General features: G+C 39.4%; 1 protein-coding gene across 1 annotated transcript; it reads right to left on the bottom strand.

The window, feature by feature from the left end:
- Positions 1–1,436: 1,436 nt before the first annotated feature.
- ctsd (cathepsin D) lies at positions 1,437–23,469 on the bottom strand. Its single transcript, XM_057840028.1, has 9 exons — positions 23,304–23,469; positions 22,780–22,936; positions 15,622–15,745; positions 15,421–15,539; positions 15,129–15,328; positions 12,878–13,000; positions 12,649–12,793; positions 2,256–2,354; positions 1,437–1,949 (listed from the first exon to the last, which is right to left on the bottom strand). The coding sequence occupies exons 1-9, from the start codon at positions 23,363–23,365 to the stop codon at positions 1,788–1,790; spliced, it is 1,191 nt and encodes a 396-aa protein (XP_057696011.1). The 5' UTR covers positions 23,366–23,469; the 3' UTR covers positions 1,437–1,787.
- Between the last annotated feature and the right edge of the window lie 609 nt (positions 23,470–24,078).

Raw genomic sequence — 24,078 nt, 5'->3', positions numbered from 1 at the left:
AACTTCATACTGTTTGAAAGGTGGATTTTCCGCTACTTTTGGTATTGCCATGCTTGCTGATGGTTGCTCACACCTGGTCGTGAAGAACTATTCACGAGATTGTGTTCTTAACATCTTTTTTTTACCATGATTTGGAATGATATGTTTGTGTTTGTGTTTTACAACAAATTATTTCGATGTACAACTAGTTTTTTTCGTCTGTGGTTACAAGTGACTTTTGTCTCTGAAAACGCGACAAGGGGGAGACAAAACTCGTGAGGTTGTAATTGGTGGTTTTTAACCTGTAGCAAAGAAAAAAAACACCCGTAGAACAAAAAAATCATTTGTAAACGAAAAAAAAAACACTTGGTTTTTTTTTTAATTGTTTTTTTCATGTTTATTTCACAACGCAAAATTTGGAAATACAAGTTGGTTTTTTAGGTTTTACAAGTTCAAATTGGTCATTTTACGGGTATTTTTGTAATTTATTTTAATACTAGGTTACGAGTATCTTTTTTGGCTCATAAAAGTTGACAAGAATGTGACAAAACTTGTGCACTTGTAATTGGTAATTTTTTATCCAGTAGTGAAGAAAAAACACCTGCAGAACAAAAAAAAAAAATACTTGCAAACAGAAAAAAAACAACTTGTAGAACAATTTATTCCTTTGAATTTTTTCATGTTTATTTTACAACGCAAAATTTGGGAACACAAGTGTTTTTTAGTTAAAATTGGTCATTTTACAGGGATAATTTTCATTTTACAACCTCACTTCTTTTGGCACTATTCTATCTCCATAGCTAACTGCCCAGGGTTTTTGCTTTGAAAGGGGGTTTGAATGTTTTCCAGATCCACTGCAATTTTAAGATAATGTATGTAGTACAAGGAAGCAAAACTTGTAAAGAGGATTAGTTAACAAGTCAAGGGAAGCTTAAGTATCGCACAAAGATTTGCTAAAAACAGTCTCCAGAAAGATACCTTGTTACCGATTCATTAAATTTCCAAATTTTATATGAATTTAATTATATTTCAGTGTGCCAGTAGTCTATGAAAAGACAAATCTATAGTTTTTTTTTTTTTTTTTTTTTTTAACTCACTGGAAATTCAATTTCTGGATAAAATGCATCAGGATGCTTTCTATGGTGGGCTGGTCACTTCCCTTTGATTTTGGGGCATATTCTGCATTACTTCTTATAGATTTTGGGTCTCTTAAGGGTTACATCCTTTTGATTTTGTTGTATTTGCTGGTCATTTCCTATTTATTTTTGTGGCATTTTCAGGTTGCTTCATGTTGACTTTGAGTAACTTTTTCCTCAGTTCTAACTGCAATTGACTAATATCTTAGTCATTGCAATCAACGGACATAGCCATCAAGTACACTCCCAATTCCCGGTAACTTTATCAAAGGCAAATTACTGGTATAGTAAATAAAAACACATTTCATAGAACTGTACACATGATCTTGTAATTTGTTTATTTAGGTGTTAAGGCCAATCACAATAAGATATTTCCCGAGTTCAGTAGTAGAGTGTCACCTTCTCTTCAAACTCATATCAATTAAAATTACAATTTAAAACACTTCCTTGATGAAAATGAAATCCAGCTCAAAAACACCCACTTGCTCAATCAGCAGACAAGCATCACTTCTAAAAACAGTCAGAAGTCTTCAACTTCTTCAGCGGAGTGCATGTCAAGCTCTACACAAAATCTATTGCTAAATAGTGTTCGATTGCAAAGCAACAAAAGCTGTGCAACGGAAATTTATGCCTTTTGAATTATGGATTCCAGTGTGTTGTAGGCTCCTTTGCTTATTTGGACTTTGCAAAGCCCACCCTGTTATTCTCCCGATCAAACACGGTGTAGTACTGGCCGATGAAGACGTCTCCCAGAATCCACAAAGGACCAGCTGGTGGAGGGATGTCCAGCCCCATGAAGCCACTCAGACAAATTGTCTTTCCAGCTTGGCTCTCCTACAGTTTAGAAAGAGACTCAGTCAAGCCGTGCTGCAGTTCTGCCTCCTAAACCCCCCACAAAAAACAAAAAAATTGCCAGAAACTCCACGTTGGCTAAGAACTTGTGTCAGGAACGAGAAAAACAAAACAAGTGTAATCTCTCTGAATAACAAAGCTGCCCCCTCATGACTTGGTCAAATCAAATGAGAATGCAACTGTTTGTTTTTCGGGTGATGTAACACTCATTCACAGAGTGGTATTGTTTTTGAGCACGAGACCTAATCTCTGTTGCCCCCTGCTGGATAAGAAGGCAAACATTCTCACCTTGAGGACATACTGGTCCCCAGTCAGCTTGTAGGACTGGCCACCAACATTAAAAGTGATGACAGGCAGGGATGGGATCTTGTCACAGCTGATCATGTACTGAAACAGAAATGCTTCACATTTGATTTTGACACACCACTTATCTGTGTGAAAACATGATGAAATTTTTCATTGTAATCCACTAGTAAAATATTCTGCAGTCATCATAGACAACCCTTTCATGCGCGAATGATGATTTTTTTTTTTCCTTAGATGTTTTTATTAAATTCATAAAGGACGAGGGTCTCCCAGGGGCCCAATTGCAGCCTGGAGGACTGTTTTGCAGTCCCTATTTGACATCCAATTGCAGTGTTGCCCGCACATATCTTATGATGGACAATTTATTTTAAATAAATAAATAAATAAATAAAAACAGATTTAAAATTAAAGATGCACCGATACCGATACTAGTATCGGCAGGGGGCGCCGATCCGGCCCAAAATGGTGGTATTGGTATCGGCGAGTACCAACAAAGACGGCGCCGATACCATTTACCGGTCCATTATTATAACATTTGACCGCAGCCTTTTTTTATCTCCTGGCGCTCACTACACTTTGTCTCTGTGTTGTGTGATGACACGTGAAAACCAAGCAGCTATCGCTATTGGCCTGCTCCAGACCAATGAGAACGGGCCAATAGCCACACCTGACCAATGACAAGGCCGCTTGGCGGCGCAGACATGCGGCGGTCGGGAAATATTTCAAAATATAAATGGTAAATGGTGTTACACTTATATAGCGCTTTTCCAATCCCGTCAATTAAAATCAATGGCTGCATGCAAGATTTGCGGCCTGAAAGTTTCGAGATGTGGAGTTAAATCGGCCAGTTTCAATACCTCAAACCTGATAAAACATTTGAAGACGAAACGTGAACGAACACAACGAGTTTGAGCCTGCAAGAGCAGGACTGCTATCCAGAGGAAGGGCGCTGGACAGGTGCAACAATCTCTGGTCAGTTCACTACGTCATCTTTACTTTGTCTTTTACTTAAAGAAATGCCGCAGTAATTTGGGAACTGTTTCCAAAGTAGGGTTGCCACCTTTCAGAAAAGGAGGCTAATAGAGAGACGGGATGCTGTGGTCAATTATTATTACTTATAATTGTTAGCGTCCGCAAATGCGGAAACAAGGTTGGACCTCGAAGCGGACAACAAGCGGGGGATACGTACAAGGGTTTAATGATTGCAAACAAAAAATAACACGCGATCACAGGATAGTAGAAATAACAAAAAGAGTCCGTGACAGCAGGTCGACGGAGCTCAATACTACAAACTCGAAGGTTAACTAAGACGATAGGCAGCGAACCAAAAAGCCAAAATAAAAACACTCAAATACCTGCACAGGGTAGAGGTTACAAACGAGTGCAGCACACTTACAGAAAAAACCCAATGCAGGGGCGTAACAAGCAAATGTAGCGAGACTATAGTGCGAGATGTCAAATGGCGATCAGCAAAGCAAATATCTCGGCAGCCTTCTCTGAGCTCACCCGTGCTTAAATGCTGCGTTGATGAGCCCGCATTGGATTCAGGTGCCACGTCAGGAACTAACAGCCCAGCAACAAAACACAATCTAACCAGCAGCAGAATGTGACAATAATTTCATGAAAGTTGCACTGTTTGGCCTTTGAGAGGTTTAAAAAAAGTTTACTCTGTTCATTCAGAGTTTATTATTATGAACTTATTTTTACTTTCTTACTGTTGGGCTAGTATTATACTTTGTACTAGTTTTTTTCCTATCTTGCAAAGGTAAGCAACAGCCTGACAAAGCCTTGATAGCATTGATTTCACATCCAATTATGTAGCTCTTTGGGGGGGGGGGGGTTATATATATATATATATATAAACGGGGTGGTATTGGTATCGGCCGATACTGCACAGCCAGGTATCGGTATCAGTGCAACACTATTTAAAATAAATTAACTGAAGGATTTTTCCTGTATTAAAAAAAACATTAAAAAAGCCAAGAGTAATTATATGTGTGTGCATATTTTATATAAAATGGCGGAAAACACAGACAAGACCGAAAAAGCAGTTTCTCTTCTTGCACCTCTCTTTAAAATAAACCTCTGTATTTTAAGCCAAAAGAACTGTTGTGTTTGATAGAACAATGTCTATGCTGCCATAGCAGACTCATGGCGCATTAAGCCCCTGAACCATTTTTAATTTCTCCGTTTTACCCTGGAAACCCCCCATTTACAGACGTCGCGCAACCGCTTCTGTTTCAACCCAGCCATAAAGAATAATTATATTATTCAAAATGTCTATCATTTTTAGCTTCGAATCATTAATCGATGTCTAATATTTCATTCAAAGTAAATAAAAATAAATAAAACTTTAAAATATGCGAGTGAATAATTTTTTTAACAAATTACATTACAATGAAAAAAATGGTGTCTGTAAATAAGTCACGGAGATCCACCTCATAATTATCGCTTAATTGTATTTTTTTTTTGTTACTGTTGCATTTTCCCTGATATGTTCGATGATAAATAACCGATCCAATTAAAGAAAAATGAAATGTTTAAAAGGGTAAATATATGAAAAAGAAAATCTCGAACACTCCTTGATGTTGAAACAAAAGCCGTTGCGCGACGTCTGTAAACGGGGGTTTCCAGGGTAAAACAGACAAACTAGTTTGGGGGCTTAATGCGCCATGAAACTGCTATGGCACCATATAGACATATTGTTCTATCAAACAGAACAGTTGTTTTGGCTTAAAATACAGCAGTTTCTTTAATAGATGAGTGCAAGAGCAGAAACTGCTTTTTCAGTCTTGTCTGTGTTTTCCGCCAAATATATGTGTGTGTGTATTTTAAAAAAAATAAAATAAAAATAAAAAAAGCCATGAGTAATAAAATTGAATAAATAAACTTTAAAAAGTGCTGCCCATGCATATTTTGCTCTAGGAATCTTTTGCTTTGTTTAATAAATCTCTTATGACCTCACACATCTTAACTCTTTGGCTGGCATTGATGGCAATAGACGTCCAATTCATGTTAACCACAGTTAACATGGATTGGACCAAGTGCGTAGGTCTGCATAAGGAAATAACACAACTAACTTTTCAGGATGCTCAAATTGTGCCCACCAGCTTTGAAGCAACGTTATTAGTATAATATAATGAGTTCAGATAAATAGGTGATTTAGATTGTCTTCCCATACAGTATGTTGTGAGGATACAAAATACCCTAACATTATTAGGTGAATTATTTTCATTATGTTTGAACTTACATTTATCCCTTGTTACTTGCTGAATGTGCCAGTCCAATTTTTCCCCTCAAGCACATTTTTGATTGGCTGATGATTTGCCCCCAAACAGGCACACAGCCCTGGCAGATTCATGTCAACAAAATGCAGTCTCCTCCGAAGAGGAAAAATATTAAGTTTTATCCGACCAGCATGAGCCACTGTAAGTAATGAAAAAAATATGTCAATGTTGTGGAGGTGGGGAACACACCACTAATTTTGCTACTGAAAGTCCGCCCTGCATCAGTCAGCATAACATTAAACTGTGAACTTGCTAACCTGCTAAAACTACTGTGGTCAGGCCAGCCTCCACAAGGAAGAACAAAGTCAATATAGGTACACGATAATTATTGGTCCGATAATAGGAATTATGACGTCATGCAAATAAATACAACAACATTACTAAAACGCCCGATAATATACAGTAAAATATTTTTGGCACAGTATCGGTGGATTGGGATGTGTGTGTTTGTATCAACTCCTGTTTTGCCAGTTCAGTGTATCAGTGACTGTGTGTGATGTAGGAAGAGGGAGCTGTGCCACAAATCAAGCGCTCCCTTCTGTGACGTAACGCTCAAATGACGACAGTCTGCAGGATGACGTCGGTAAGGTGGGACTTTTTCAAGTTGTCAGTGGGAAAACACTTCACTCGCAATTTGTAACAAATGCAAAGCTGAAGTTCCATGAGGAGGGAAAAAAAGTGTCGAGCTACAACACATCTTAATAAGGCACTTAAAAGATGACCATAGCTTCGATGGTGGTTTAAAAGAGTGAGGACGCGCGAGCTGCGAATGAAGCTTCCCATCAAATTCCAAAGCCAGCTCAGAAAGCCGGGGTTGTACCATTTAACGAGGCCTTCGAAAAGTTTCAGAAAGATGCTGCTATAGTGATCACAAATAGGATCACAGAAATGATGGCGCTAGACCAGGGGTCCCCAACGACCGGGCTGTGGCGCATTTGGTACCAGGCTGCGCAGAAATAATTTATTATCGACTGCGTTCTGGCCGATTGACTTTGGCCTGTGCCGCTTAACACACCAATATCCCAGTCTACTCTAGATATACTATAGAATAGGAGGTTGTCATAGAAATGCATTGATTGGACTGTTAGCAGTACATCTTGTTTTGTATATCTATGTGCGCTTGACCTCGATAATACAGTGTGACGTAGGTCGTCGCCAATCACATTTGTTCCCGGAAATAATTAGCCTCCACACTAGAATGACTGAAAAACAGACGTCTTTGGACAGATTTTTTTACGGGGAAAAGGGAACGTCATGAGCCAGAAGATGAGCCTACAACCTCGAAGAACACAAAATCCATGCTACTTCTCAATCACTAAAGACCCACGAACTGCGAAGGAGTGGATTCGTGACCCATATGTGAATAAACGGAGTGATTCGAGCATGTCTGTGCAACAGGAATATCAGCTTGTAGGGATCACATATCAAGGAGACCTTAAACGTACTGTACATTTGAGACAACAACTCTACCAAGGTTCTGGATTAAAGTCATTTCGGAATATCCTGACATCGCTAGGAGAGCACTGAAACAAACAAAAAACTCAGGCCTCCCACTGATTCAGCGGGTGAATTCTATTTTCCCTGCACTTAACACGACGGAGCTAAAAACAAATGTTATTTTATATTTGCTGTATTTTTTCGCCGCACATTGCTGGTGTTCTGACAAATTTGGCATGCGCGTAACGTTAAAAATGACCGCGAATGCAGCGATTCCAAAGTACACACTACAAACTTTCTTTAAAGAAAGGAATATTAACTTACGTTTGCCATGTTAGCTGCACACAACAACTGCACGCAGCTCTCTCACTTAACGACTTCGCCGTGTCGTTAAGCATTAATTTCTGCCATTTTTGTGTTGCACATGTACGTTAATGATGTAAATAGTTTTTTAGCACCGTTGGATAACATTGAGAGTCGAACTGAATATAAAAGCGGGCTTCTGTCACCGCCACAAAAACTTTGGGAGCAAAATTTTATAAGGGTGCAGAATTTTACAGAACACCGGTCCGTGAAAAACAAAAGACCCAAATCACACCGGTCCGTGGTGGAAAAAAGGTTGGGGACCCCTGCGCTAGACAACCAACCCTTTTCCCTTGTCTAAGACATAGGATTCAGATGGCTACTTCATCATTTGGAGCCCAGGTTCATCATTCCAAGCCGAATGTTTACCGACAACATATGATGAGATTGCCACACACCATACTTTGGTCCGCAACTAGGCATGGCAAGTTTCACCTCGGACATATGGACGTGTAATGTTAGTCCTGTCAGCAAGTGGCCGGACAAGGATTTTGTACTGTACAGAGAAGAAACCTCATGCTTTATTTAAAATGGGTTCACTCACTGGCGTTTATATTAGGGCTGCAGCTATCAAATATTTTAGTAATCGACTGAAAATTCTCGATTAATCGAGTAATCGAATAAAACTTCTATTTTTAGGTGAAGAGCAATTATAAATATACATGAGAAAACAAGACATTTCATCTAATATTGAACCATTTTCAGTCAATCAATGTCTTTATTTTCTATGTACATTGTTGCAAACAGCCAGCAATTGCATCTCGGACGTAACGAGAATTTTAAAAAAACAAATTCACTGCTTTCACTCCAAAAACTTTTACATCTCATTAAAAATATATATATATATATAATACACACACTCACCGGCCATTTTATTAGGTACACCATGCTAGTAACGGGTTGGACCCCCTTTTGCCTTCAGAACTGCCTCAATTCTTCGTGGCATAGATTCAACAAGGTGCTGGAAGCATTCCTCAGAGAGTTTGGTCCATATTGACATGATGGCATCACACAGTTGGTGCAGATTTTTCGGCTGCACATCCATGATGCAAATCTCCCGTTCCACCACATCCCAAAGATGCTCTATTGGATTGACATCTGGTGACTATGGAGGCCATTTGAATACAGTGAACTCATTGTCATGTTCAAGAAACCAGTCTGAGAGGATTCCAGCTTTATGACATGGCGTATTATCCTGCTGAAAGTAGCCATCAGAATTTGGGTACATTGTTGTCATAAAGGGATGGACATGGTCAGAAACAATACGCAAGTTGGCTGTGGCCTTCCAAAGATGCTCAATTTGTACCAAGGGGCCCAAAGAGTGCCAAGAAAATATTCCCCACACCATTCCACCACCACCAGCCTGAACCGTTGATACAAGGCAGGATGGATCCATGCTTTCATGTTGTTGACGCCAAATTCTGACCCTACCATCCGAATGTCGCAGCAGAAATCGAGACTCATCAGACCAGGCAATGTTTTTCCAATCTTCCATTGTCCAATTTCGATGAGCTTGTGCAAATCGTAGCCTCAGTTTCCTGTTCTTAGCTGAAAGGGGTGGCTCCCGGCGTGGTCTTCTGCTGCTGTAGCCCATCTGCCTCAAAGTTCGACGTACTGTGTGTTCAGAAATGCTCTTCTGCCTAACTTGGTTGTAACGGGTGGTTATTTGAGTCACTGTTGCCTTTCTATCAGCTCGAACCAGTCTGGCCATTTTCCTCCGACCTCAACAAGGCATTTCCGCCCACAGAACTGCCACTCACTGGATATTTTTTTCTTTTTTGGACCATTCTCTGTAAACCCTAGAGATGGTTGTGTGTGAAAAGTCACTCAAATCACCTTTTTCCCCCCATACTGATGCTCGGTTTGAACTGCAGGATATTGCCTTAAACCATGTCTACATGCCTAAATGCACTTTTGCCGCCATGTGATTGGCTGATTAGGAATTAAGTGTTAGCGAGCAGTTGGACAGGCATACCTAATATAGTGGCCGGTGAGTGTATTTCTTACCTAAAAATGCCATTACGCTTGATAACACACATCACTTAAAAGTTAGGTTTTTCCCCACGTGTTTCAATTGAATTTCTATTTGTGTCAAGGTATTATTAAGTTCTAGTTAAGTTTTAAGTTAGTCTAAACTGTAAATCCTGATAGGATTTTGAGTTTTTGCAGTGTTCAAAATAAATGTATGAACTGCTGTATTGGAGCACATTAGGGACCAGTGCTACTTGGTGTTTTATCCAGCAATGACTACTGAGCTAAAATTGACAGTTAGCATTATTAAGTTTTTACTTTTCACCCTCATCACTCTACAGCGCTATGTTTTCACAGATTAAATAAAGCCTGTGTGTAAGACACGTTAGCCACGCGTCGACAGTGGTCATAATTAATAGAAACTTAGCCCTCCGCAGGGTTAACGCTACGTGAGCGAGTGACAGTAACGTTAATCTTATTTATTAGCGCTTAGAAGTTTACTGCTTTAAGATGGCGGCTGTTTACTAACGCCGCTGAGTGTCATTTCGCATCTAGTTCAACATACATGTGATCTCTATGAGACGCATCAGACGCTACCTGCTACCACCGTAGCATCATGCGGGCTAGTTTTTAGCAATGTCGTGGCAGTCGTTTGTAGCGGCTGTCGGCTGTGGTAAGTTTTTTTGTTTTGTTTTTTTATTGCTTCTTCCTTTACGCACATGACATCAGCGCGTTGTCCCGCATTAAAAGTAGTCCGGTCAAAACTGCTTAGAGCTGTCAAAATTAAACGATTACTCGAGGTGAATAAAATTACTCGGATCACTTTTTAAACTCGAGTTGCTCGAGTATTCGTTTCAGCTCTAGTTTACCGTAATTTCCCGAATATAAGGCGCACCCATGTATAACGTGCACCCCAAATTTACTTGTAAAATCTAGGGAAAATTATTGTACCCGTTTATAGCGCGCACCCTAAATCATTCGGCCGATCAGAGTGAAGTACTGCATTACTGAAACAAAATGGTGACCTCACGTACCGTAATGGTCGGCAACGGATCGCCGCATACGTTTCTTCAACACAATGTGGCCATGTCAATTTAAAAAAAAAAAAAAAAATTCGGTTTATATATTTCTGTCTCCATTAGCGGTGCAACGGTTTGCGGTTCAAAGCCGAACCGTATGGTTCGCCCTGTACGGTTCAATACGCCTTTATGAATCGCACCTTTTCGGTTTTGCAATTAATGTATTCCGAAGGCTTGTGGAATGAATTGATCGAGCTCTGTGTGCCTGTGTGTGAGACGTGAAGCACCGCCCCGCAAGTAAATGTCGGAACGCTGTCAAGCACCTGTGTAATAGAAGCCGAGTAATGCCCTCTGTCGCTTACGAGCGAAGTGAAAGTGAAACAAGAAAGAAAACATAGCTATGGCGAGCGGAGGAGTGGAGGGACCGAATTTTGAGGAAGCACCAGCTTCTTTCAAATCTGCGGTGTGGCAACATTTTGGTTTCCCCGTGGACTTCAATGCGGAGGGAGAGAAAATATTGAAGAAAAAAAAAAATTGCAAGCATTGCTCAGCGCTTGTTCCCCGTGCTAATGGCAACACTTTTATAACATGACTCCGGCACCTCAGCCGGCATCACCCACAGATATCGCTTTCTCAGGGTAGGATAACCCCGAAGATGACACAAGTGAAAACACACGGCGGGCTACGTTAATTTATTTGCAACGCTTGTTCCCTCGCGGACATATTTCTCGAACAACGTAATCCCTGACATTTATGAAATGCCACGCAAAGCCATCGAAGATGATTTCGCTAAAGCACATAGTTTCGCTCTGACCACTGATAGTTGGACATCCCGTGCTACAGAGTGCTACTACCTAACTGTGACGGTCCACTATAATTCATACCTGTCAAATTGTACGGTCTCGTCGTAATTTGTACAAGTGACTACTCATTTTTAAAAAGTGGACGCCGTACGTTACGTTCAAAATCTGCACGTTTTTCGTGTATTACATTTTTTTTTTTTTTCCAACCGTTCGGATTTGGTCACCGTTTCTGCAACGAGACAATGCGTTGGTTGAATGACGCAAGAAAAGTCAGACTCAGAGGGAAGAGTGTTCAGACGCTGTAGCAAACGCGATGTTAGGCGGCTCCAATATTACCTGACAACATGCAATCTACGCCTAGATATCTCATGCATATAGAACTTGATGCGAAATGACAATCGGTAGCGTTAGTAAACAGCCGCCATTTTAGAGCAGTAAACTTCTCAGAAAGGCTCTGTTGTAGTAAACCTTACGAGCGAACCTAAGCAACTTTTTATCTAAAATACTCCTAAATCGGCAAAATCTTGACTTGAGTCCATCTTTAAAGGATGAAACAGTTTAAAAATTTTAATTTAAAAAAAAGTAGACAGAAGAGAACTAATGCAAAAACGGGAGCAATTTTATCAACTTTAACGGTTGATTCACAACATTAAATGACCTCCAAACATAGCAAAGGTTAGTTTTTTGGTTTATTTATTTATTTATTTTTTAATTTAAAAAAAAAAAAAAAAAAAAAAAAAAAAAATCGTTCTATATACTGTATATATATTTATATTTTTGTCTCCATCCCTGTACCAGTTTATAATGCGCACCATGATTTTACAAGTTGATTTTGGGGAAAAAAAGTGCGTGTTATATTCGGGAAATTACGGTACAATACTTTAGTTTGAGAGTCTAGGGGTGCCCCAGTGCCCCCCCAGAAGTGGACCCATTCTTGGATATCTTCACATTTTTTTTTTTTTTTTTTTTTTAAAAGGAACTTGCACTTCAAAATGTTTTTGTAGTTTTTGAAAACAAAGGTTTGAATTGAACCTTGTATCACCTCAACCTATACACATGAAAGTTGTATAAATCAATACAGATTTATTTTGCATTGATCATTAAGCCTATCAATTAGTTAGGTTCATATTTGTGAGAAATGTAGCCCTGACCCCCGTTCAATAATCTTATTATTGTCCCGTCCCCAGCAAAACGTGTACATGCAGGTTATGCTGTTATATCATCCCTAACAATGTTGAGACCAGACCTATGCCCTTGGATTGGACGTCTTTTGCCGTCAACATGCGTTTTCGATATCACATTTTCTAGTTACCGCAACACACTCTGTGACCTGGGCTGGTTATGAGCCAATGACTTATGAAAAGATGTCCACTGTCGTGATTATTGCCCATGAAAGGATTAAAAGGTTTGGTTATAAAAAAGATTCAAAAAAACATTTCTTAAAAGCATGCATAACTCTGTGTTTAAAATCTGAACGGGTAATGTTGGATCTCACCTCTCCTTGGATGAGGGGAATGGCTCCGATGGCTTTCTGCAGAGCACGGACCTCCGCAGCCGGTCCGGTGATCAAAGACGTGCCGGTGTCCACGATGGCCTCACAGCCGCCTTTGCATAGGCTCAACTGGCTGCCCACTTGTAACCTGAATGTACGAACTAGTAAATAACGTCCGACCACGCAGACCAGAGACACATGCAGACTGGAGCCCATCTCTCTGAGAACTTACGAGTCCATGCGGATCTGCCAGTAGGCTTGGCGGGTGATGTTGACGTAGCTGAATTCGCCGCTGTAGTATTTAGGATCCGTTCCTCCGAGCAGCAGCTCACCACCTGGTTCAGTGTCAGGGTTCCTAAAGTAGACAAATATATATATATTAGGGCTGTCAAACGATTAAAATTTTTAATCGAGTTAATTACAGCTTAAAAATTAATTAATCGTAATTAATCGCAATTCAAACCATCTATAAAATATGCCATATTTTTCTGTAAATTATATATATATATACTGTAAAATAAATTGTTGGAATGGAAAGATAAGACACAAGATGGATATATGGGTTTTCCCATTGGCAGTGTATCAAATACTTGTTCTCCCCACTGTACATTCAACATACGGTACATAAGGACCGTAGTGGGCATTTCACTCTACTGTCATTTAAATCTGTCTATGCTGTCCTCACTCCGAAGCGTCTACTTTTTCCAAAGCTAGACAGCTAGTGAACAACGCCTTAATAATCAGACTTCTTCCTTTTTCATCTGATTTATTAATAAAATAGCCTCAAACCATTGTCCTCTTTAGACCGTCATAAAACTACAAAAAAAAGAAGTACACAAGCATTGCATTAGCAACAACGTTAGCTTAGCACGCTATACAGGTTCACTAAACATAAACAAAAAGCGTCTCATACAAAAAATAGAACATTTCGCTTACTAACATAATATGTACATTCTTTACAACAACCATACTTACGGACAAATCTTGTCCAAGGATCATATAAGCACAACATTACAACGTAGGCGTCAGCCCGAGATGTCGTGCAGCCATATTGAACTGGCAAGAAAAAAATAAACCATGTCGCAAAGCGACCACAAGAGTTCGCTGTTAGACAGCACAAAAGCCTTGCTGTAAAACTTACCAAAAGGCAGAATACTGTCTGAGTGGGACATGTGCGTTAATTGCGTCAAATATTTTAACGTGATTAATTTTAAAAATTACCGCGCGTTAACGCGATAATTTTAACAGCCCTAATATATATATATATATATATATATATAAACTGCTTACTTGTTTGTTGACCTTGTTGCTATTGGTATTTAGGTTAAGAACACCAAGGATTTAAATGAACTTGAGGTTAATTCTACTCAGAGCAGGCAGTTCTATAATGTATCCACATTCGCTATCTATTTACTCTACAAATACATATAAGCTGTTCCGCCAAAGCCAGTCACTTCTCACAGTGTGAAAATTAAGACAAAACACACAGTCTAAATTGTGTTGTGTGTATTCTTACAATAATAGGGGAATGTCAAACTTTTACATCAATGTTCTGCACATATATACAGAATTTTAAAAGTTAATTTACTTTTATACTCCATGCATGCTCCACCAATGCCCTGAAATTTTAAACGAGGACTGCCCCAATAAGCCTTTTTTCCATTACTTCAATAGAGACTTCAGATCAAACACGAGCCTGTGCAAGGCCATGCGCGTCACTGTGGCGGCAGCGCCGTTTTACTGAGCCTCTGCTGTACAAGATACTTTTCAAACCTACCTTTCTTACCCACTTAAGAATGCTATTAACCGTTTTTTTACATTTCTGGTGCTTATTTGACAGTTCATGCTCGTAGAAGCATGAGTGTAACACAGGCTGCAGATATGCTTTATAGAACCTTCAAAGGGACTATATGGAGTTTGTCACTTTTTTACTGACGACTGCATCCTCAGCCTAAAGCATAACAGCAGCTCACGCATTGCGTTCATGCTAGTACAAGCACAAACATAAAGCAACAAGTGTCCATCTCTAACCCTCTCTATTGAAGGTAAGGGGCTTTATAGGGCAGTCTCAGTTAAAAGGACTAAATGTGACAGTTTAAGTATTGAGGAAATTAATGCCCAATGTTGGCATTGAGGAACTGACACATATTTTTTTAAAATGCAAATTTTCCATGAATGATTAGAATGGCTGTCAGTCGTCTTTTTGCTTGCATATTATTGCTATTGTGACTTTGGATGTTTTCGGTTATTCCACACATTTTTTTTAACCAACAGCAGAATTGTATCCATAAGATTAAGTCAATCGGTGCTTTAAAAACCTTATTACTTTTAGGGTGTGCGCACCAATCCAACAATTTTATTTTTTTCATTATTGAAGTTTTGCCACATGCGATGACTTTTTTTTTTTTTTATTATCATCAGGTGAAAAAAAATATCAACATTGATTTGCTCAATCATTTCAGTAAAAAAGGCAGGTTCCTCACCTGTTCAGGTAGAAGGAGAAGACATTCTGCTCAACTTTCTTCTGGCTCATGATGTTGTCAAAGACAGGTGCCACGGCATCCACAGAGATGCGTGGATAAGCCATGCCAAGTATCCCATCAAACTTGGCGGCAATAAAAGCCACACCGGGTTGCTTTATCGCTTCCCCAAAGAGCTGGTTCTCCACAGATATGTCGCCAATCTAGAAAATGAGGCAACACACAAGCTAATGATTTGGATTTCTTTCCCATTGCAAGATCATTTATTTGAAGCAGCTGCACAAGTTATGCTTACGGTGCACGTGTCCTGACTGAGGTACCCCGACAAACTGCCGCTTCCATACTGGATGGCAAAGGAAGTGCCATTCTTCACATACGTGCTGGACTTACCAGAGTTATATTTGTGATGAAGCACTACAGAAAATGAGATTAAAAGTAAATGAATATGATTTTCCAGCTTGTCTTGAACTGCCATTTCAGCCCAACAATGACTTACAGCAAGCAATGTCGAGGAGGGAGCAGTGGATTGATGGAACCCACAAATTGGAGGAACCAGTGTCAAAGACCACAGTGAAGGGCTGTGGGGGAGTACCCAGGCCAATCTCGCCATAATACTGGGCCTGGTGACATTATAAAAGTTATTATAAGATTCTAGAACAATCTGGGAAGCTTGCATGATGAATTGGAGAGCACCAGTGTCCAAACCGCAGCTCACTGCCCAGCTTCTTATTGGTCCACAGCAAATTATAACAAGATCATTTAATATGGCCCGCACAAGAAGCTGGAGTTCAGCCTACATTCTGTTGCACTTCTCAGTTTCTACACTAGATGGAGCACTTAAACAGTGCCTCTCCATGAGCTTGGGGATCAAAACTTGACAAGTTTAAAATAAATGCAGGTAACTGTAGAATTTGCATTTTACATAAATATATAAAAACAAACCAATGTGATCAATTGAGTTTTGCTGGTTGCGATTTTCTTAATTTTTTTGCTGTAAATAATTTCTCTTTGTTCTGCGAAGGTGTTAATAGAGCAAACATACACACTTGTTTGAGCAAAATCCTTATACAACCTGGATTATTTTGTTGCCCTTAAATCATTCAAGGATATAGACCATTTAATCTGGGAAGGCTGCCATCTAATGATCATATTTCAGTGTCGTTGACGGCAATAGATGTCCAATCTAATTTGACCGGGACGCTGTCAGCGATCAATGGATTGGACATCAATTGCCATCAATGGGCGCAAATATAGTGGGGCAAATAAGTATTTAGTCAACCACTAATTGTGCAAGTTCTCCCACTTGAAAAGATTAGAGAGGCCTGTAATTTTCAACATGGGTAAACCTCAACCATGAGAGAATGTGGAAAAAAACCCAGAAAATCACATTGTTTGATTTTATTTGCAAATCATGGTGGAAAATAAGTATTTGGTCAATACCAAAAGTTCATCTCAATACTTTGTTATGTACCCTTTGTTGGCAATAACGGAGGCCAAACGTTTTCTGTAACTCTTCACAAGCTTTTCACACACTGTTGCTGGTATTTTGGCACAATCTTCAATGCAGATCTCCTCTAGAGCAGAGATGTTTTGGGGCTATCCTTGGGCAACACGGACTTTCAACTCCCTCCCCAGATTTTCTATGGGGTTGAGATCTGAAGACTGGCTGGGCCACTCCAGGACCTTGAAATGCCTCTTACGAAGCAACTCCTTTGTTGCCCTGGTTGTGTGTTTGGGATCATTGTCATGCTGAAAGGCCCAGCCACGTCTCATCTTCAATGCCCTTGCTGATGGAAGGAGATTTTCACTCAAAATCTCTCGATACATGGCCCCATTCATTCTTTCCTTTACACAGATCAGTCATCCAGGTCCCTTTGCAGAAAACCAGCCCCAAAGCATGATGTTTCCACACCCATGCTTCAGTGGGTGTGGTGTTCTTCGGATGCAATTCAGTATTCTTTCTCTTCTTTCTCCTCCAAACACGAGAACTTGTGTTTCTACCAAAAAGTTCCATTTTGGTTTCATCTGACCATAACACATTCTCCCAGTCCTCTTCAGGATCATCCAAATGCTCTCTTGCGAACCGCAGGCGGGCCTGGACGTGCACTTTCTTCAGCAGGGGGACACGTCTGGCAGTGCAGGATTTGAGTCCCTGGCAGCGCATTGTGTTACTGATAGTAGCTTTTGTTACTGTGGTCCCAGCTCTCTGTATGTCATTCACTAGGTCCCCCCCGTGTGGTTCTGGGATTTTTCCTCACCGTTCTTGTTATAATTTTGATGCCACAGGGTGAGATCTTGCATGGAACCCCAGATCGAGGGAGATTATCAGTGGTCTTGTAGGTCTTCCATTTTCTAATAATTGCTCCCACAGATGATTACTTTACACCAAGCGTTTTACCTATTGAAGACTTAGTCTTCCCAGCCTAGTGCAGGTCTACAATTTTGTCATTACATTTTAAATATCAGATTTTTATGCTCGATTCTAATCCTCTGAAAATGACGTGATTGGGCTCGATTTCCCATTACGTGATTGGATCAGTGACATCCCAAACATACGTATACAGTAGGGATGTCCCGATCCGATCAAGTGATTGGAAATAAGGCCAATCGTACCATTTTTCAGAGGATTGGAATCAGGTGAAAAGGGTCAGGTTTTGAATTTTAAAAATTATATATATATATATTATATATGGCTTTTTCTGCTTCATGCTAGTACAACCTCTGACCCTCCCTCAAGTTTGCCTTTTCATCCTTCTATTTTTCTGAAAGCGGCCCTCAGAGAAAATAAGTTTAGACACCCCTGTTGTAGCGCTAATCAGCTAGAAATGTACTTTGAAAGATTAGCTACAAATCCAGCAGTCAATATAGGTCAGTCTGTTCTATTCTCATCAGTAATATGAGAAGCTGGAGTTGTTTATGTCTGCAACAGTTAAGAGGACAAAGGTCCAGCAGTTCAAGTCAAAGTAAAAAAATGGCAGCAATTTCTTTCAAATCTCCCAACTTGAAACAAATGCTTCAAGTGACTCAAAAACACTGAATTCATCTTTGTCAAGTCACTCCTACTTGGTGAGTTCCTCTTTTAATAACTGTTAAAAGGTTGGGAAATTTGGTGGAGGGGGGTTGACTAGAGGTGTTAGAATATCTCGAAATTGTGATATATTGCAATAATCTGTATCCCCGTGGTGTCCAAACTATTCCACATACTGCTGCAGTGGGTGTAGGTTTTTGTTCAAACCCATCATGAGGACAACCTTTCACCAATCTGGTGTCTCACCAGTGTAATCAGTTGATTGCAGTCAGGTGCTGCTTGTTTTAGCACAAACTTCATTGGTTAAACTGTCTGTGCTCGATTGGTAGGAACAAAAACCAGGACCCACAGCGGCCCTTGAGGACAGGTTTGGACACCCATGCTGTATCCCAAAATGTTATCAATATGCTCCCGCCAAGAATCGATATATCGTTCTAAAATGGAAAATGAATGAATGAATGATCTCAGTGTTTATAAAAATTGAACCAACAGGTTGATAAGACAATTTTCTAGTGAAACTTTTTGCTATGTTAACTCATTGGCTTTACACACCCCTACTTTAGAGTGTTATTGGGGGTCATAACAAGAGCATATCCGTTTTTGTTCATTATTATTTATCATTTTAACTTTATTGGCCTTTTAATAATTGGAAAATTGTGTCTATATATTTAATATTATGTATAAAAAAAAAAATAAATAAAAAAGGGTTCTATCAGTGCCTTTCGCCACAGAGAAAATGTCAATTCGCACATTGAGTTTTTTGACGTGGTTTTACACCGGATGCCCTTCCTGACACAACCCACAAGCAGTCAGCGAACCCGAGCCACCACAAACAGCGGAGGGGCCCTTAGACCACTAAGCTAAAATATTAACCCTTTCATTCACCAATTATGATTTTATTTAAACCTCCTACAGGGCACTCATTTAACTAATTGACTGCGCTAGACAGCCAATCCATTTTGACTGGGAGCGTTTGCAACTAGTCCTTTCTGTCCAGTCACCTGCCCTTTAAGTTGTTTAAAGGTCCTAACATTTTAACAGCTGTCCACTGGACTGACCACTGTTCCTGGAATGGTTCATTACCAAAAACAGTCACTTTTCCTACAAAGGTTTAGACATTCCATTTAGTCAATTATGAATGTGCGCTCAAACTGTTCTCACTGACAAAACTGGCAAGTGACCTCTATTAGAATAAAGGTGGCTGTAAATCTCAACAAGTGTGAAGGAATCAGAACAAAAACAACTCGGATTATGACACACAAAGTATCATAATCATCATGTGTCCAAGTTCCCCTTTTGGTCACCAACACTTTTTGATCTATTTGGTAACTGTCATGCTCTTGCAAATAGACTCAGAATTTTTTCAGGGATAGCATCAACCACTCAAAAAATACCGTTGTGACGATGGCTGCAGCTTTCGATTATTTAAGGAATCAATTTATCGTTCAATTAGTTTGAATGACCAGGTAATCTGATTAGGAACATTTCATGCGTTGCAGAAAAAATTTTGGGAGATGTAAAACTAAGGCAAGTTTGCATTTTCAAACGAGTATTAAATGCGAATGCAAAACAAAATTCCTGAGTGTTTTTTTTTTTTTTTTTCAAACTATACAGAACTCCACTTTCATTTCACAAGAGCAATAAAAAATAAAAATATATCAAAGTATCTGAGCTTTGCCTCAAACGGTATAAAGAAATAATAAATGAGGATTGAAGTACAACAAAAGAAAAATTAACAACTAACCTGCATAGCATAGAGTCCTGCATAGAGTCCACTAGCTTAAAGACAAACTTATTATTATTATTTTTTTTTAAACAATGCTCTTAACAAATCGTTCAAACACATTCACATAAAAAACTGCTAAATAAACCTCTAAACTGAATTACGAATGCATTAACAACCGTATATGCTTAGACAAAAACTTACAACCTTATGTTGGTCTTAATAGGGAGCAGTTGGAGCCAGCCATGTTTGATTAGTTATGTCATTTAGTGTTGCCCCTAAAGGGCAGAATATCGACGCAAATTAATAAAACTAAATGCAAACACTTTCAAAACAAACCGTTACAACGCCAGTCTAATTAAACGCATCCTCGAAGCAGCAACATTTGATTCAAAGACTTTTTCCCCAAATCAAATTTAACGTCATTTTTTTACTAAAAGCCGCTACCTACCAAATTTGACACAAAAAAGCCATTTGTTCGTAGATAAGCCGCAGCTGTCCTCACTGTATTATGGGATGTTTACACTGAAAGATATTAACCAGGAACACTTTATTTGACAGCGGCATCGTAAGACTATCATAAGACCAAATGAACCACCATTAAGCCAATTGCTTCATTGCTTTAAGAAGCTTCATTTGGCCATCACTGCTCCTTTGAGGGAGACCGTCAATCTCTGCTGCCACGTGCTGTCAACACTATTGTCATCGACCATGCCTCCTAGCATGCACTGCAGTGCTACAGAAGTTATTATCAAAATTCATGTTTTGTACTAATTGTTTCTTCAGTTACATTTACATTAGTTTCATTAATAGCTAGTTATGGTATTTGATTACACCATTTGACAGTGGCACCACAAGACTGTCATTAGACCATCATAATCATGACATGAAACTGCCACGGGCATTAACAAATGCTTATGACACATATCATTTTGTGTTATCCGGCAAATTATCTCACTTTTGAATGGCTGTAAAAGATCTGAGCTGGATATAAATGGAGTTCGTGACATGATTTGCCGGATGACACTTAATGACATCTGTCATATACAGTGCTGGCCAAAAGTATTGGCACCCCTGCAATTCTGTCAGATAATTCTCAATTTATCCCAGAAAATGATGGCAATTACAAATGCTTTGTTAGTATTATCCCCATTTATTTTGCATGAAAAAAACACAAATGGGAATGGGGGACAAAAATTCAATCATTATCATTTTACACAAAACTCCAAAATGGGCCAGACAAATGTTTTGGTACCCTTTGAAAAATCATGTGATGTTTCTCTGATTTGTGTAATTAAAAGCACCTGTTACTAACCTGTGGCACACAACAGATGGTGATAGCTAAATCACACGTGCAGCCAGTTAAAATGGATTAAAGTTGACTCAACCTCTGTCTTGTGTCCTTGTGTGTACCACACTGAGCATGAAGAAAGAAGACCAAGAACAGTCAGAAGACATGAGAAGCAAAGTTGTGAGGCTACAAGTCAATCTCCAAAGACCTGAATGTTCCTGTGTCTACTGTGCGCAGTATCATCAATAAGTGTAATGCCCATGGCATTGTGGATAACCTCCCTAGATGTAGAGTGAAAAGAAAAATTGACGAGAGATTTCAACGAAAGATTGTGCGGGTGGTGGATAAAGAACCTCGACTAACATCTAAACAAGTTCAAGCTGTCCAGCAGTCCGAGGGTACAACAGTGTCAACCCATACTATCCGTCTACGTCTGAATGAAAAGGTACTCTATGATAGGATACCCAGGAAAACCCCACTTCTGAACCAGAGAGATAAAAAAGCCAGGCTGGAGTTTGCCAAAATTTACCTGAGAAAGCCAAAAACGTTTTGGAAGAATGTTCTCTGGTCAAATGAGACAAAAGGAAACGCTTTTGTGAAAAGGCATCAACTTAAGAGTTTACAGGGGGGGAAAAAATGAGTCCTTCAAAGAACACTGTCCCCACAGTCAAACATGGCGGAGGTTTCCTGATGTTTTGGGGTTGCTTTGCTGCCTCTGACATTGGACTGCTTGAACATGTGCATGGCATGCATTATGAAGTCTGAAGACTACCAACAAATTTTGCAGCATAATGTAGGGCCCAGTGTGAGAAAGCTGAGTCTCCCTCAGAGGTCATGGGTCTTCCAGCAGGACAATGACCCAAAACACACTTCAAAAAGCACCAGAAAATGGCTTGAGAGAAAGCACTGGAGACTTCTAAAGTGGCTGGCAATGAGTCCAGACCTGAATCCCATAAAACACCTGAAAATGGCAGTTTGGAGAAGGCAACCTTCAAATCTCAGACCTGGAGCAGTTGGCCAAAGAACAATGGTCTAAAATTCCAGCAGAGCATTGTAAGAAACTCATTGATGGATACCGGGAGCGGATGTTCTCAGTTATTTTGTCTAAAGGTTGTGCTACCAAGTAATAGGCTGACGGTGCCAATACTTTTGTCCGGCCCATTTTTGGAGTTTTGTGTAAAATGATAATGATTAAAATTTTTTTCATTCTCTTTTATGTTTTTTCTTTGCAAGCAAAATAATTGAAGATATTACTACCAAAGTATTTGTAATTACAATCATTTTCTGGGAGAAATTGAGCATTATCTGACAGAATTGCAGGGGTGCCAATACTTTTGGCCAGCACTGTACATTCAGTAATGCCAATGATAGTGTCATGTCATAATTATGACGTCTTATGTCACTTCTGTCAAATAAAGTGTTAACTATTAACCCAATATATCAACAAATAAGCCAAACTGAGCCTCGGGATTCAAAATGGGGGGGAGGGTGGGTAGCATCTTATAGTCCGAAGATTACGGTACTCGAGTTAATCGTTGCAGCACTCGCTGTGACTGCCAATTTTAGTCGTTAAAACACCAAAAACAATGTGTGTGTTTGAGAAGATGCCTACATCAAGGTAGTTCTTTAGGGTTTCAGGAGTGGGTCCACTACTCGATGGAAAGCCGACGTTGTACTTGAGGGTGTGTTTGTCAGCCACGAGCTCCGCTGCACTTTTTCCTGAGTCGGTCAACTCTCGCCTGATTGAGCGGAATTTCTTCAACGGAATTCTGCAACAGTGGAAAAGCAAACATATTGTTGTTTTATAGTTTTGCCTGTTTAGCATCTGACAAAAAAATGTGATCGAAAATGAACCGATTCGTGACATTTGGGTGGATACTAAAGATAGTGAAAGGCTTGCTTGAGTGGATGACCCACTAACCTATAACGCTTAACTTGACATATTGTAAATGACGTTTCACATCCTGTATCATTCATTAAATAAACACTTCAGCCTTGTAGCCATACTTCCCCCTATCCATTCTTTTATCTAACACGGTGTCTATTTATCCCTTGCAACGCGTTTGAAAGACACATTGCTAACATGGAAACACACTAAACTTCGAATGGCGATGTAGAACAACTTGTTTGTCTTACCTCACAATGGCGTTACTCGCCAGGGCTAAAGCCGAAAAAAGAAAGAGATAAAAACTTCTCATTGTGGTTGAAGGGGAGAACACCCGCAAACAAAACAATGACTGAGCAATTTAAGTATTGAGGAAACAGACGACGTCGACTTTTATCAGCTGACCGAGTCATGTGAGGCTCGTGCTGCGTTTGTGTTCAATAGACAATGGGAATATACACGACTCATTGCAAAATGGACGTCACGATTGTACCATTAAGATGTGAAAATTCTGGATGATATGATATAAATCCAAATAATGGGTCGTTTTCAGGATGTTGACAACAAATCTTCTTGTTGTGAAACCTGAGTCTGAAAATGTGACTTTTTTTTTTTTTTTTTTTTTTAAGGTTGCTCCATTTGTAGCTACAACATTTCGGATTGAATAAGAAGTACAGTACTCTACAAGTAAATCAGTGATCGTAGTAGAAGGGAAAACAATCATTACTGTATATAATTCCAAAGATGTTGTGAAAATGTCATATCTACAAGTCTAAATTTGTAAATTCAATCCCAAATTTTAGGTTATTTTTGATTGAAGTTGAATTGTAGTTTAAGCCGCTTAATAGAATAACAAGCAAATAAGTCAGAAGGCCCTATTTGATGCTCATTCAGAAATTATTTTTTAAATCACGATATTTCTTTTTATTTATTGTCTTTTTTCAGCATTGAAAGGCAATAACTATTTCAACTGAATTAATGCACTTATATTTAGTTAAAGGTTTTTGTTTTATGGCATGTAAACTG

Source organism: Corythoichthys intestinalis, chromosome 1, assembly GCF_030265065.1.
Source record: "Corythoichthys intestinalis isolate RoL2023-P3 chromosome 1, ASM3026506v1, whole genome shotgun sequence".
Lineage (NCBI taxonomy): Eukaryota > Metazoa > Chordata > Actinopteri > Syngnathiformes > Syngnathidae > Corythoichthys > Corythoichthys intestinalis.
This window is presented reverse-complemented; position numbering and strand designations above follow the sequence as displayed.

Coding starts and splice junctions, on each gene's coding strand:
- ctsd (XM_057840028.1), bottom strand. CDS start 23,365: ATGAGAAGTTTTTATCTCTTTCTTTTTTCGGCTTTAGCCCTGGCGAGT. Junction 15,746..22,779: donor CCCTAAAGAACTACCTTGAT/GTAGGCATCTTC, acceptor TAATGTCACCAG/GCCCAGTATTATGGCGAGAT. Junction 1,950..2,255: donor GGGACCAGTATGTCCTCAAG/GTGAGAATGTTT, acceptor TCTAAACTGTAG/GAGAGCCAAGCTGGAAAGAC.